This window comes from Mus pahari, chromosome 3, assembly GCF_900095145.1.
Source record: "Mus pahari chromosome 3, PAHARI_EIJ_v1.1, whole genome shotgun sequence".
NCBI lineage: Eukaryota > Metazoa > Chordata > Mammalia > Rodentia > Muridae > Mus > Mus pahari.
Genome location: NC_034592.1, coordinates 105320553 through 105335805, shown reverse-complemented (window position 1 = coordinate 105335805; position 15253 = coordinate 105320553). Strand labels below are relative to the sequence as shown.

The following is a 15253-nucleotide window of genomic DNA, read 5'->3' as shown; positions in this document are numbered from 1 at the left end:
CACTGAGGGAAATCAAGGCAGGACCTTAGGCAGGCAGCGAAAACAGAACCCATGGAGAAATACTGCTTACAGGCTTACACTCTGGCTGCCTGCATTATTCATACTTAGCTTTTTTTATCTTTTTATTTTTTTTTCTGGTTTTTAGAGACAGGGTTTCTCTGTGTAGTCCTGGCTGTCCTGGACTACTTTGTAGACCAGGCTGGCCTTGAACTCAGAAATCCACCTGCCTCTGCCTCCCAAGTGCTGGGATTAAAAGCATGTGCTACCACTGCCTGGCTTTAAGCATTTTTTTTTCCTAAAGAAAGTATGTATGGTCATAAATACCTCAAATTATTGTTTTAAACATATCCCACATTTTTTGATATGCGTATTTTATTTACTAAGTTTTACATGTATTCAAACCTCCATCCTGATTTCTTCTGTGTTATATGAATTACTAAGTAGCATTGTATTCCATTTCCAAATATCTGACCTTGTATGTAGGTTAACCAAATACATGGCTCTCAACTTCCTAATGCTGTGACCCTTTAATACAGTTCCTCTTGTTGTGGTGACCCCCAACCATAAGATTATTTTTGTTACCTCATAACTTTAATTTCACTACCATTATGAATCATGTTGCAAATATCTGTGTTTTCCAATGGTCTTAGGTGGCCCTCGTGAAAGGGTCATTCAATCCCCAAAGGGGTCACAACCCACAGGTTGAAAATGGTCTAATACATGCATCAAGTTTGATAAGTCTGTGCTAGTGAAACCTACTTACTCTCTAGATATTGTGATCAAGATACCACATGCTGCTTAAATCTTAAGAGCCTTAGTAATTTTTTTAACCTTTTGTCTATTAATTGTTGGGGTGAGAATGACTGTAAATGGAATTTTTTATTTTTTAGATTATGCTTTGTATACTTTGAGGCCGTAATCTGTAAGATTTTAAATTGTGTTTTTCTTGTGAGTTAGTGAATATGGGGTCTTATTTTAATAAATAATATCCATTTTTCTTTTGGTTAAAAAAAAAAAAAAAAGCAGAGACAACTAAAGAACAAATAGATACAAATGAAGCTCCTCAACATTCAAAACTTCAAAGAACACTAGTGACAGACTGAAAACATGGCCCACAAAGCAGAGGGACAACTCTGACTGATCTTGACACCTAGAATACATAAATGACAGTTCAGTAACAACAATGGCAAATATAAAAATGAACAAAGGGAGCCTCTCTAGTCACTATGAGCTCAAGTAAAGCCTCTTCCCTTAAGGAGGGGACAAGGAGGACAAGGACAACAGTGACAAGATGGGAAGATGGCTCAGTAGTTAAGAGCACTGGCTATTCTTCCAAAGGCTTGTAACTTTCTGGAACTCCAGCTGAAAGGGACCTAACAGCCTCTTCTGATCTCTAAAGGCTCTGCACATATGTGGTGCACAGACATACAAGGAAACAAAACAGTCATACACACTTTTCCCCCCAAGACAGGGCTTCTCTGTATAGTGTTGAAACAGTGCCCCAGATCTTAGTAGACCATGGTGGAAGTTCCATTCGGGCTGTAAAACTCAGCCCATCAACAGCACCACCTAAACACAGGCTTAATCCATCAAAGTACATAGTCATGGGAAAGTCTCCAAATGTATAAGCCTTGCTTTGGGGATTTTGTGGTTCTGCTTCTAGATAACTGTTCTTGTTAACTGAAGTACGTTAACCCAGGACATGGCTTTTGTACTTAAAAGCTCACTCTGAGAAAGGCTCAGGCTACACCGGGATCCCAACCACTCAGTTTAATCACTGTCCCAGTAATGAAGACTTTCTATCGGCTTAAACATGTGTCAGAGCAGTCTTCTCTGGTGGCCCAACAAAAGTAGCCCTAGATGCCCTGGAACTCATTTTGTAGCTACAGTGTACTTATATAATAAATAAATAAATAAATAAATAAACAACAAATAAACAAACAAATAAATCTTTTTTTTAAAAGCTAGACAAAGATCTAGTAGAAAAAGAAAATTATAGAGTGCAAAAACTCTCAACAAAGTTTTTTTAAGAGCACTGTCTGCTCTTCCAGAGGAACCAGGTTCGATTCCTAGCACCTGAAAGGCAGCTTACAACCATCTGGAACTCTAATTCCAGGGGATGCAACACTGCCATCTGGCCTGATTAGACATCAGACACGCATGTGGTAAACAGACATATGTGCAGCAAAACACTAAAACACATAAAATAAAATAAATTAAAAAATAAATTCTAAAACTTTTTTAAAAGTTACTTTTCATGCCAAAGTGGGGTGAAAACACATCAAAACGATTATCCTATCCTTTTCCAAGATCTAGCCAGGTAAACGGATAGAAAGAGAAAAATTCATATTGAGTTAAGTAACCCAGACCCAGAAAGACAACAGTTGCATGTTCTCTCTCATCTGAGACTCCTAGTTCCAAATATTCAGCCATGAGTACATAGCTTGGAGTAGCTAAAGAAACCAAGAAAGTAAAAAGGGGACCAGTGGGGGTTGTTGGAGGGGGCACGAGAGGAAGGATAGCAGGGCACAAATGATCTGAAGGAGGAAATGGGAAAAACAGGGGGCTCTAATTAGGGAGGGAGAGATAAGTACAGAAAGAATGTCTGAAAAAGTTGTAAGAAATCACATTACTGTCTACCTAAAAATACCTGTAACACACATAAGTAGGTGTATAAATATACATATAGTTTAATGGAATTTTCCTATCTGTCTACAATGCTCCATCCAAAAGCCAAACCATTTAACAAAAACCACAATATCAGGCACAAGAAGCCCTGTCTTGAGTTGTTGGCCAAAGTTGTCCAAGAGATTCCAAAATGTTATAGGCTCTTATTATTGCCCAAGGCTAAACCCCCAGAGGTGGATGGTAAGTCCCTATTGCTGAAGACATCATACCTTTTAGACACAGAACCCAGAGGCTCCTGTCCTAGAACTGACCTGAAAATCCCTCTGAGAACTAGCTTTCAGAGCGCCAGAAGGTATAATGTTAAGCTTACAAAGAAGGAAAGAAACTTAACAATCCCATGAAGCACAACCCCCACCAGAACCCTATAAGTACACATACCTTGCCAGTAACCAATAGTTCTCTAATTGACTTATCACCATCTAATGCGAGAGAAATGATGTCTAATACTGGAAACCCAGTCAACTACCCAGGACTAGGGAAGTCACATTCCTTGAAGGAGAACCTACCGTCACTACTTTACTAAACCATCATGATCCCCAACTACACTTTAAATATTTGCCCTTACAACCACAGATTAAGTGAAGTCCTTGTCTTCATAAGGAAACTTCTTGCAACAGATGGACACCATACAAAGAAAAACAAAACAAAAAAACTATAACCAATCAAAATGTGGAGCTGTGGAGCCCAGTCCCAACTGATACATCTATAACACATCTCCTGCACCTAAAACTAAGACATCATTGCAGAAGAGAGACCAGAAATATTTTAAGAGCTAGAGGAACAAGGAGCTTGCTGTGAGATTGTATATCCTAGGAATGTCAAAAGCTACACCCATTTCCAAAAGTGACATTGCAATAACAGGGATTAAATCTTTAACAGAATTTGTAAACGAGGTATATAAGAGATACACAAGGGGCTGGTGAGATGGCTCAGCAGGTAAGAGCACCCAACTGCTCTTCCGAAGGTCCTGAGTTCAAATCCCAGCAAGCACATGGTGGCTCACAACCATCTGTAATGAGATCTGGCACCCTCTTCTGGAATGTCTGAAGACAGCTACAGTGTACTTACATATAATAAATAAATAAGTCTTTAAAAAAAGAGAGATACACAAGTGGACTTTTTGTTTTGTTTGCTTGCTTTTTTAATTGGCTATTTTCTTTATTTACATTTCAAATGTTATCCCCTTTCCTGGTTTCCCCTCCGAAAAACACCCTCCCCCATCCCCTCCCCCTGCTCACCTACTCACCTAATCCCGCCCTGGCATTCCCCCACACTGGGGCATAGAGCCTTCATAGGACAAAGGGCCTCTCCCTGCACTGATGTCCTACTAGGCCATCCTCTGCTGCATATGCAGCTGGAGCCATGAGTCCCTACATGTGTGTTCTTTAGTTAGTGGTTTAGTCCCTGGGAGCTCTGGGGTACTGGCTAGTTCATATTTTTGAATAGCTCAGAATGAAGCCCTCCTATGGGGCTGCAAACCCCTTCAGCTCCTTAGGTCCTTTCTCTAGCTCCTTGTCTGTTTGTCTGTCTGTGAGTGTGTGTGAGTGTGTGTGAGTGTGTGTGTGTGTGTGTGTGTGTGTGTGTGAGAGAGAGAGAGAGAGAGAGAGAGAGAGAGANGAGAGAGAGAGAGAGAGAGAGAGAGAGAGAGAGAGAGAGAGAGAGAGAGAGAGATCACTGTCACTATTCTCAAACATACCAGAAGAGGGCTTAGGATCCCATTACAGATGGTTGTGAGCCATCATGTGGTTGCTGGGAATTGAACCTCTGGAAGACCAGTCAGTGCTCTTAACCACTGAGTCATCTCTCCAGCCCCACAAATGAACTCTTAACATTGTCAGCAACAAGCACTATCAGAAACACTACAGGCAATTTCAAGCAGTCTGTCCTCAGAGAACTTACAATGTTGAGAAGAGGTTAACACACAGGAAGCTATTAGCTAAACAAATAAGCTAGTGTAGCTCAAATAATAAGGTAAATTACACCTAAAAAAGGAAACACATGATCTAGGGAAGTCCTAGGAGCTACAGAGTGAATGCAGATGGATTAGAAGGTGGATTAAAGAGGGAAAGACAAAAAAGAAGCAAGAGGATGAGTCAAGGGAGAAGAATGACATGCACTCAGTTCTAATGACATACAATGGTAAATGGAGCTAGAACTCAGCAGACCACCAGACTGGCACAGTCTGAATCCGGCTAACGGAAGACACAGGTGGTTGGAGACACTCTACACAAGCTTAAAAGATGAAACAACATTCTGCTTCATAAAGGAACTGATGTAGCCACTCTGAAAGTAAGGTCTGAGGATGCTCAGGTTTGTTTATGGGGGAAGAACTGTTTAGGGAGAGCCCAAAATTCTAACCTGTTTTATTAATAGTTACATGTCATACACAGGACTAATATCATAGGATAGGAAGCTCAGAATGAAGGTACCAATTTTTCATGATTTTGAGTTACATGAAGTAGCAATTAAATTGCAGTTTATACAGTAGCCAGATTTTGGCAGGTGAGTCAGAGGAAAAGCACAAGTAATGGAAGCATTTAGAATGACAGAAGACTGATTCCTAAAGTACAGAGAAACCGCCAAGTACCAGAGAATTAGGGAAGGCAACTACGGACAGAACCAACTAAAGTTAATTGACAGTGGACCAGGAAGTGGGGAAGGAAAGAAAAAGTCAAACATGACGCTGGAGCTAGAACCGGATCTTGGGCAGGAACACAAACAGAGCTCCATCCTGGAGAGAAGGCATTCTGTCATAGGGAGCAGAAAAGAAATAATAGCCAAGACGTCATTTAAGATTCTCTTTTTAAGATTTATTTATTTTATATATATATAAAAGTTTTGTCTGCATGCATGCCTGTGTGCCCTGTATGTACCTCATGCTTGTGGAAATCAGAACACTTTAGATCCTGTGGAGCTGGAGTTACAGATGGCTGTGAGCACCACATGGGTTCTGGGAATCAAACCCATATCCTCTAGAAAAGCAGCCAGTGCTTTTAACCAATGAACCATCTCTCCAGTCCTATTTTAGGAATTTTAACGAATTTGTTACTATAAACTCCCAGAGAGGAAGAAAGAATATCATCCTCTTTTTCTAGATGAGGACACCTGAAGGACAGAGAAGTGGTTTGTCTGACTTATACTGATGCCATGTAGCACAGCAAAGGTGCAGTGTAGTATGGCAAAGGGCACACCTACTGCCCAGACCTGCTTCTACGTGAGTAGCTGTTGTGTGCCAAGGCTTTTATATACACACACTTTGTGTGTATGTGTATATGTGTTAAATACCTATACATTGTGGTGTACATACAGTGAAGATAACTTTGGAAGGATAAATATAATATGCCCCCCATTCTCTCTTCTTCATTCAACTAAAGCTATTTATTTATAATTTTTTACATATTTTATGTATCCTTTTTAATATACTCTCAGTCAGGATTATGTCAGTTAACAGAAAAATTAGTCATTTATTGTTCAACTTCAAACATCAAAATTGAAATTTTCTTTTTTCAAGTTAGGGTTTCATTATGTAACCCAGGTTGGCCTTGAACTCATGACCCTCTGGCCTCCGTCTCCCCACGCTGTGAGTACAAGGCTATGCCACCACACCTGGACCTTTGTGTATGTGTATTTACAACAGAAGAATAGCTTTGAGGAAGATACTGTCTACACTCAAATAGCTCCTTTCCCTGAGCTAGACCATTTCCTGCAGTGCATGGGACACAGTAACAGGAATCCAAGTGCAAGCTGGGTGAGGGCACACACATAAATACCAGCACTTGGAACCAGCCTTGGACACAGTGAGACTCTTGTCTACTACAGAAGAAAAAAAAAAAGAAGAGCTGGAGAGATAGCTCAGCTGTTAAGAGTACTGGCTGTTCTTCCAGAGGTCCTGAGTTCAATTCCCAGCAGCCATCTGTAATAGGATCTGTAATAGATGCCCTCCTCTGGTATGTCTGCTGAACTCACACATATAAAAATAAATATATCTTAAAGAAAAAGAAAAATACAGTTTATGTAACAGTCTTTTTGGTAGAAACAAGAAGAAGAAGAAGAAGAAGAAGAAGAAGAAGAAGAAGAAGAAGAAGAAGAAGAAGAAGAAGAAGAAGAAGAAGAAGAAGACGACGACGACGACGACTACATTGTGTATATGACTGATTCCTCCAAGATACAGGGTGAACTGTACTAGTCAAACTCATATGTTGAGATTTCAACCTCTAGGATCTCAAAATATAGTTATATTTGGAGTTTAAAGCAGTGATTAAATAAGGCTACTAGTGTAGGGCTGTTGCAAAAAATGCATCCCAGGGGAAATCCAAGAAACATCTACCCCTGGGAAACCAACAAGTTTATTGGATTTCCTTATAGCACATAGGTAAAGGCTACCTACTTACAGGAGTGTGAGTGCTCTCCTACTCTGACCAAAGCACCCACTAGAAGGCCTTTACCCAGAAGGAAGGAAAGTTGTCCCATAGCCACAGAGACGAAGCCCTTCGCCCTTAGACTTCACCAGCCTCTACACTCTAGTCCCTCCCTGAAACCCTGAACAATTAGTGCAGACTTGCATAGGATGGCTGGTATGCTGTGGCTGAACACTCAGGAGGAGATTTTGTGACCTTGCTCATCACAAAAGCAGGGGAAGTCAACACTGCAGCAAGCCCAGCAGGGCGATCTTTTCCAAGCAGGCACAAGTGAGCTCCTGAAGAGATTGTTGCACTGGAAGAACAGTCATGTGTAAGAGGGGCCACAATCCAAAAAGGAGATGAGGCACTGGGATGCATCCATCAGGGAATACCATGACAGGATAGAGCATCAAGAAGACAGCCATCTGCAGCCAAGGGGAGAGGTCTCAGAGAAACCCAACTCTTTCCTGTACCTTGACCTGGAACTCCAAGCCTCCAGGACTGTGGAGAAATAAAGTGTTATATCTCATGTGTGGTACTGTTATGCCTGCCCTGGCAAACTAATATACACCTCCAAGTTAAAATTCTTTACAGACAGAATAAAATATAGTAAGTTTGAGATAAATCTATAGAAATGGGTCTGATTTCTCACTTTCATGGACAGTGATGAGAACACTGCCTCTTACTCTCATCCTGGAAATGACAGAACTGGCATGATGAACTGGAAGAAGGAAATATCACCTTTTTGGTTCCAGAACTGGGATTCCTCTATCTATGTGGTGGTTTGAATAACAGCCCTGATAGGCTCATGTTTGAACACTTGGTCTCCAACTGGTGGAACTGTTTGGGAAAGATTAGGAAGTGTGGCCTTGTTAAAGGAGATGTGTCACTGGGGGCAGGCTTTGAGGTTTCAAAGGAGTTATTTCATTGCCAGTGTTCTGTGACTTTTGCAGAGGACTTGGCTTCAATTCCCAGCACCCACATGGTGGCTCAAAACCACCTGTAACTCCAGCTCCAGGGGAATCCAAACCTTCTGGCCTCCACAGGAACCAGATACTTATGGTTGCACAGATTAAAAAAACCATGCAGACAAAACACCCATACGCATAAAATAATAAAAGTTTAAGCCACAAATAAAATGCTTTCTTCTGTAAGTTGCCTTGGTTAGGGTGTTCTGCCATGGCAACAGAAAACTAAAATACTTAAGAGTTTTACAGGGTCAAAGTCCATCAGATGACAGAGGAGAGAAACAGCTGAGAGCTCACTTTTTGAGGCACAACCACAAGACAGAGAGTGCTAGCTCAAAAGGGTTCATCATAAAGACCTTATTTTAATACTCTAAACTCTTACAGGTTTCTACCTACTGTATCCATGTTTTACAATTCAGTGTATAGAAGGTGCAAATGTCTGCTGATCTCTACCCCCTCAGAGGGTGTGCATACTGTATAAAGAAGAAAAGGGAACAAGAAACAACGACTCAGTTTTCGTTAAGTAGAAGGTAGAGGCCAATGAGGGTAAGCTCATTAAAATCTCATAGAACTTGAGTTCCATCCCCAGGACCAACATGGTAGAAGAAGAAACCTGACTGCTATAAGCTGTCCTCTGACATCCACATGTGCATTAGGGTGAGGACACTCACAAATAAAATTTAAGGGCCAGCTCAGCAGCTAAAGGCACTTGCTGCCAAGACAGATAACCAGAAGTCAGCTCTACAGGATAGAAGGAGAGAACTGACTCCAGATCTCTGATCTCCACACATGTGTATGCACATACATGCACACACATGCACATACATGCACATACACACAAACACACACACACATGATAAAGAAAGAAGAAAGAAATTTAATCTTAAAAGATTTAAGAGTGTAGAAAAGAAGTCACAGGGCTGGGATGGCTCATTGGGTAAGAGCACTGACTGCTCTTCCGAAGGTCCTGAGTTCAAATCCCAGCAACCACATGGTGGCTCACAACCATCTGTAATGAGATCTGATGTCCTCTTCTGGTGTGTATGAAGACAGCTACAGTGTACTTAGATATAATAATAAATCTTTGGGCCAGAGGGAGCAGGGCTGACCAGAGTGAGCTACCTCCATTCCCAGCAACCACATGAAGGCTCACAACCATCAGTACAGTGTACCCATATACATAAAATAAATAAATCTTTAAAAAAAATAGATGTCTTAGAAAAAAAAAAAAAGTCATCTACTATAGTGCCTATCTAGAAGTCTTCAGAATTCTGATATATCAACTGAAGTTGCCTAAGTTATAAACTGTCAATAAAATAGTGAAAACAGATCCTGTTAAATAGGACATGATCATAGTCCAGTCTTAAGATTTTTAAATTTAAAATTTTGTATTTATCTGCATTAAGCAACAGCCCTAAGAGCTACTTAAGCATACACAATTTTATTTTCTTTCAAGAATTATAACGACAGACAAGATTCTGTTCCTAAGAACTTATTTTTAGATTCTACCATTTCGACTAATTTCATTAACAATTCAAATTGAGAAGATAATGGATTAACCATAGTCACAAGTGTGGCTCATATACGGGTTCCTGACTCATCTATAACAACACTTTCACACAAAAATCATTTTTTAAAAATCTACTTAGCAAAATACATCAATTTATAAAGATTTCTAAAAAGCCATGAGGATGACAAATAACGTGTTGAGCACCAAAAGGGAAGAAGGCCGCATTCTGAAATAAAGAAATTAATATTGATCAGTCTGCACAGAAGGAGGATGAGACAATGCCCATACCATATACCTGGCAGCCTGTGTGCCCCGGAACAGAAGGCGGCCACACAGGCCAGGTGATTACCACTGCCAGCTCAGCAGCCAAGCTTGGAGGAAAGGTGGTATCCACACACAGGCCACTCTAGAGAACCAGAACTTACAGTCTCTGCAAGCGATCAGAGAATGTGGCGCTGACACCGGCAAAGTCTGACAACAAACAGGGTTGCTGGGGGTCTGGGGAGCTTCCAGGGCTACCACGCTGACGGCATACAGCAACCGCTGGCGGGCTAATATTAACACCCCACCCCAGAGGTGAAAAGAAAAAGTCTAGGAGGGCCGAGGAAAGGGCTCGACCTTACCTTGTCATCCTCGCATCTCTTCCCCAGGCCTTCCCTGGCCTGCAGCCGGCTGCTGAGGCGGCCGTAATCGGCCTCCTTCTGGTCGATCTGCTTCTTATGCGTGTCCACCAGGAGCAAGAGGTCCGAATTGCGCTTCTCCAAGCGCCCGCGGGCCACCTCGGTGCGCTGGACCTGGCCCTGCAGCTCGGCCACCTCCTCCTGAAGCAGAACGTGGCGGGAGGAGATGCTCCAGTAGTTGAAGGCAAGGACGACGATGACCACCAGCAGCACCACCAGCACGAAGGACGGCAGGCGGCCGGCCCGCCGGTTGGCCCCGAAACCCACCATGAGGCCGGTGACTCTGCCGCCGCCGCCGCCGACACCTGCGGGCAGCCCCGGCCTGCTGTCCCAGAGGCCTCGGGACCCGGACCCCAAGGGACTGGTCGAGCGGCCGCCGGAGAGCGGAGGGGGGCGGGGCGTCGCGGGTCCTCCCCGCCCCCTCTGCGCCCCCGCCGCGCCCCCTCCGAGAGTCGAAGGCCAGCGGGTTCCCGCCGCAGGGAAGCGGGAGACGCCGGCGCTGGTACCCGCGACCCGACGCCTCAAGCCTGGGGGCGGGGACGCGAGCCGGAAGGGGGCGGGTTTCCTCGGTCCACGCCCACCGGCTGAGACCGGGGCGCCCAGGGGGGCATTTGCTCGTTTCCGCCGACGCCCCCTCTTCTCGCGAGATAGTGGGTTTCTTCCCGTCCCCTTGCGGGCTTGTCTCGCGAGGGTTGTCTGGAGGCTGGGGCGCGGGGTCGGGGGCGCTTGGCGTACCTGGGTGGGTGTGCGTGGTGCTGTTACCTGGTGGTGTCCCCTGAGACCAGGTTTAGGGAGGTCCTGCTCTCAGCTGGCCCCTTGGCAGAGTTTCCCCTGTCAGGACCAATTCTGAGACTGCCACCAAGTAGGGAACGCTCTAGGTGAGATGGAACCTGATGGGTGTCTAGTAAGGTTTTCTGCTTGGTGTTGTTTGTGCCAACGAGGTGGAAAAAAACAGTCGACATTAGCTCATAGAAGAGCGGTGCCCAGACAGTACCGCAAGAGAAGCTAAGCTTGAGGAAGCTCTGCGATTGAGATGTGTTAGCAGCCCGGTTTCCAAGGTTACTGCTGTCACGGACAGGAAGAATTCCAGAATGCGGTGCTCCTATTTTAAAACACTCTGCTGCTTTTCCCTCGACTTAGCTGGAGAGAAAGCCCAGAAGCTGCCCTCGGTGAATGGCAGCTAATGCGCCGTTACTGACGGCTGACACATTCCGAATTAGCAATAGCAGCCCTTACAAGTTGTTTCTGCACGCCTAGTTTTACATCCCTCCTATGCCAACACTTTACACAGGAGAAAGCCCGGAAACAAAGATGTGCGGAAACGTCAGAGTCCTGTATCTTCTGAACTGGGCTTAAAGCCAAGTAACAGAACTCTTAACGCTATTCCTCGCTCTGCTTTGTAGCAGGTGTCGTTCTACGTTTACCCTTAGGCTCAGTGCTACAGAAAATCCCCTGCTCGCTCCCTCTGCGTGCTGCTTTTATATTTGTTTAAACAAACAAGAAAAGTTACTGGTTTTCACCTGTGTAACCAGAGGATGGATTTGTTGCTATTTTTCAGACTCCGGGTCAAGAACTTCCGTGAGCATAAGCCCTCAAGAACACAAACTTAAGTGTGTTTATTCGAACCGGCCGATAGTTCTGAGACGTGAAGATTTTCCAACAGTGAAAAATTGTTCCACGTTTACTGTGCATTTCAAAAATAAAGTTCATCTGCTTCCAAAAAAACATTGTACCTTCACAGAGGGATGTTTCTCTCTTTTATACTATACAAACAACGACGACATAAACGTACCAGAATTTGTTACGAGTTGGTTCATATCAAAGTTGAAGGTTAACTCTCTGCAATTACAGAATCTGTGAGGTTGAGGCAGAAGCTGGAAGCCAGCGCATGCTGCATACAAAATTCTTGTCTTCAAAAGTTGAGCTCTGACTTCAGGAGATCTGAAAGGTCATCTCCACTCATTTACTTATTGGAGGGGACATGAATACCATGGCACATGAGTGGAGGTCAGAAAACAACTTTCTTCTTCTTCTTCTTCTTCTTCTTCTTCTTCTTCTTCTTCTTTTGTTTTTTTTTTTTTTTGTTGTTGTTGTTGTTGTTTGAGACAGGGTTTCTTTGTGTAGCCCTGGCTGTCCTGGAACTCACTTTGTAGACCAGGCCGGCCTCAAACTCAGAAATCTACCTGCCTCTGCCTCCCGAGTGCTGGGATTAAAGAAGACAACTTGCAAGAGAGGGTTTCCTTCTCCCTCGTGGGTCCTAGGGATTGAACTCAGGTTATCCAGCATGGCAAGTATCCGTTCCCACTGCCAGGTGAGCAAGATGAACCCCAACAGTGGAAAATGCTGACTGTGTGTGTCTGCGATGTGATATGGTGGTGAGGATGCTCTGCAGTCCTCTCAAAAACTCTAACCCCAGTCTGCTGGTGAGAAAAACATCAGACAATCTAAGTGGGGAGATATGCTACAAAGTCCCTAAAGGGTAGCCCTGAAAGCTGTCTTTGCGGTGGTCTGGAGTATAGTTTGGTGATAGAGTGCTTCCCCAGGTGTGATCTGCAACACCACAGACAAAAACAACAACAATAAAAATCAAAGGTCATCAAAACTAAAGAAAACCAGAGAAACAGCCACAGCTGTAAGGGGCACGATAAACAATGCACCACGGAGTCATGGAACTGAACGAGGCCATTAGATAAAAATTAAGGGAGCCTTAACTAAACACATTCTCTAGGCAATAGTGTGGTGGTTTGGATTAGACATGTTCCCTACCACCTGGAGCATCTGAACACTTGACCCTCAGGTGGCAGTGCTCCTTTGAGTAGGTTTAAAAGGTGTGGCCTTGCTGGACCCAGTGGGTCACTGCAGGGCATATGAGAGAGCCTTTAAACTACTTCTAGTTTGCTGGATCTACTTCCAACCCGAGGTTCAAGATTACAGACATTCAACATGTTTAAGTAGTGCTGGTGACCAAACTCGGGGCTTCGAATATGCCAGGCAAGCATTATACCACCTGAGCTACAATCATGTATTTTGCATAGTTCATTGTCACACATACAGTAAAGGTTGTTAACAAAGGAAAGTGGAGATAAAGAACTTTACACTGTCACAACTTTTCTGTAGATCTAAAACGATTCTTAAAAACCTAGTTTTTAATTTAAACTTTATTTTAGGTAATTTTATACATAAATATATTGATTTTACATCTCCATCCTTGCATGTTTCCTCCAACTCCATCTTCCCACCACCTTCCCCTCTCAAATCCATAACTCCTCTAACTGTCCAGTTAGTCTCACCTGTGTGTACACGGACTTAGGACTGAGCACTTGGGCTTGAACAATCTGTCAGGGATTTGTCCCTGAAGAGACATAGTCTCCCTCCCCCAGTAGCGATTGATTATGTGTAACCCTTTATCTACGAGGGAATCCTTGTGAACATCTCCCCATCCATGATGTCATGGTGACTGGTGCAGTCTTGTGCAGGCAATTAAAGACAGTTTTTAAGAAGTCAACTCTGACAGCCTTAGTGGTATGTGCCTTTAACCCCAACACTCAAGAGGCAGAGGCAGGCTATCTCTATGAGTTTGAGGGTAGCCCAGTCTAGTGTCTACATTGCAAGTTCCAGGCCACCCGTCATATCTACATCATGAGACTCTGGAGGAGAGAGAGAGAGAGAGAGAGAGAGAGAGAGAGAGAGAGAGAGAGAGAGAGAGAGAGAGGTGTCTTGGGCTGAAGAGGTGATCCAGTGATTGAGAACTCTTGCTACTCATGAAAAAAAGCCGAGTTCAGATCTCACTACCCACTTTATGGCTCATAACCATCCTTAACTCTAGTTCCAAGAGATCGGATGCCCCATTTTGATCTCTGCAGGCACCAGGCATGCATGTAGTATAAACGCAGACAAAAAAAGAAAAAAGAAAAAAAAGAAAGAAAGAAAAGAAAAGAAAAAGAAAAAAAGAAAACAGAAACAACTCTAAAACTATTTTTAGAAAAGAAATCAATTCCTCTAGCACTTGGGAGGCAAAGACAGCAGATCTTTGAGTTTGAGGCCAGCCTGGTCTACAGAGTGAGTTCCAAGACAGCCAGGGCAACACAGAGAAACCCTGTCTTGAAAAACCAACCAACCAAACAAACAAAGTTAAATACTATCTTTTGGGATATTTTTAAAATTGTCAAGTATAGATGCTTATATTTTTATATGACTCGAAACACAGACTAAAAGATAATCTTTTAAGAATTAGTGGGGGGGGGCTGGAGAGATGGCTCAGCGGTTAAGAGCACTGACTGCTCTTTCAAAGGTCATGAGTTCAAATCCCAGCAACCACATGATGGCTCACAACCATCCATAATGAAATCAAATGCCCTCTTCTGCAATGTCTGAAGACAGCTATAGTGTACTTACATATAATATATATATATATATATATATATATATATATATATAAAGAATTAGTAGGGGGTATAGACAATATTATAGGAGCAGCAGAGGTGTCTCAGTAAGTAAACTACTTGCCATTCAAGCGTGAAGATGGGTTTAGATCTGTGTCAACCAATGAATGGGAAAGCTGAGCACAGCAACTATGTCTGTGAGGGTAGGAGCTGGACACAGATGGGTCCTGAGCGCTTGCTGACCAACCAATCTAGCCAATCTGGCCAGTTCCAGTTTCAGTGAGAGACCCTGTCTCAAAAAGACACAATGGAGAGTTGCTGAGAAGTCTACTCAACATTGACCTATGACCTTCACACCACTTGCACACCAGACATGTGTGTAGTGCACAGACATACATACAGGAAAAACACCCACACACATAAAATAATTTTTTTAAAAAGCTGCTCATAAAGACAGTTGGGAAAACTGCAAGTGTGAATAACTAACTGCCCAAGGAGAAAGCTACAGAGGATAGCCAGACCCTCCAATGACAATCTTTTCAACAGGGTGTACAGTCTACCATTTGCTTCTATTTGGTAGCTAATTTTTTTTTATCTTTTATTTATTTATTTATTTACACTCCAG

The 15253-nt window shown here is 43.2% G+C and overlaps 1 protein-coding gene across 2 annotated transcripts in view; it reads right to left on the bottom strand.

The window, feature by feature from the left end:
• Positions 1-10753, bottom strand: part of Casc4 (cancer susceptibility 4) — a 68388-nt gene extending 57635 nt beyond the window's left edge. For both annotated transcript variants that reach the window (XM_021193861.2, XM_021193859.1), the window contains exon 1: positions 10190-10753. In XM_021193861.2, the coding sequence (XP_021049520.1) occupies positions 10190-10516 (327 nt within the window). In that variant the 5' untranslated portion in view covers positions 10517-10753. The remainder of the gene's footprint in view (positions 1-10189) is intronic.
• Positions 10754-15253: the final 4500 nt, after the last annotated feature.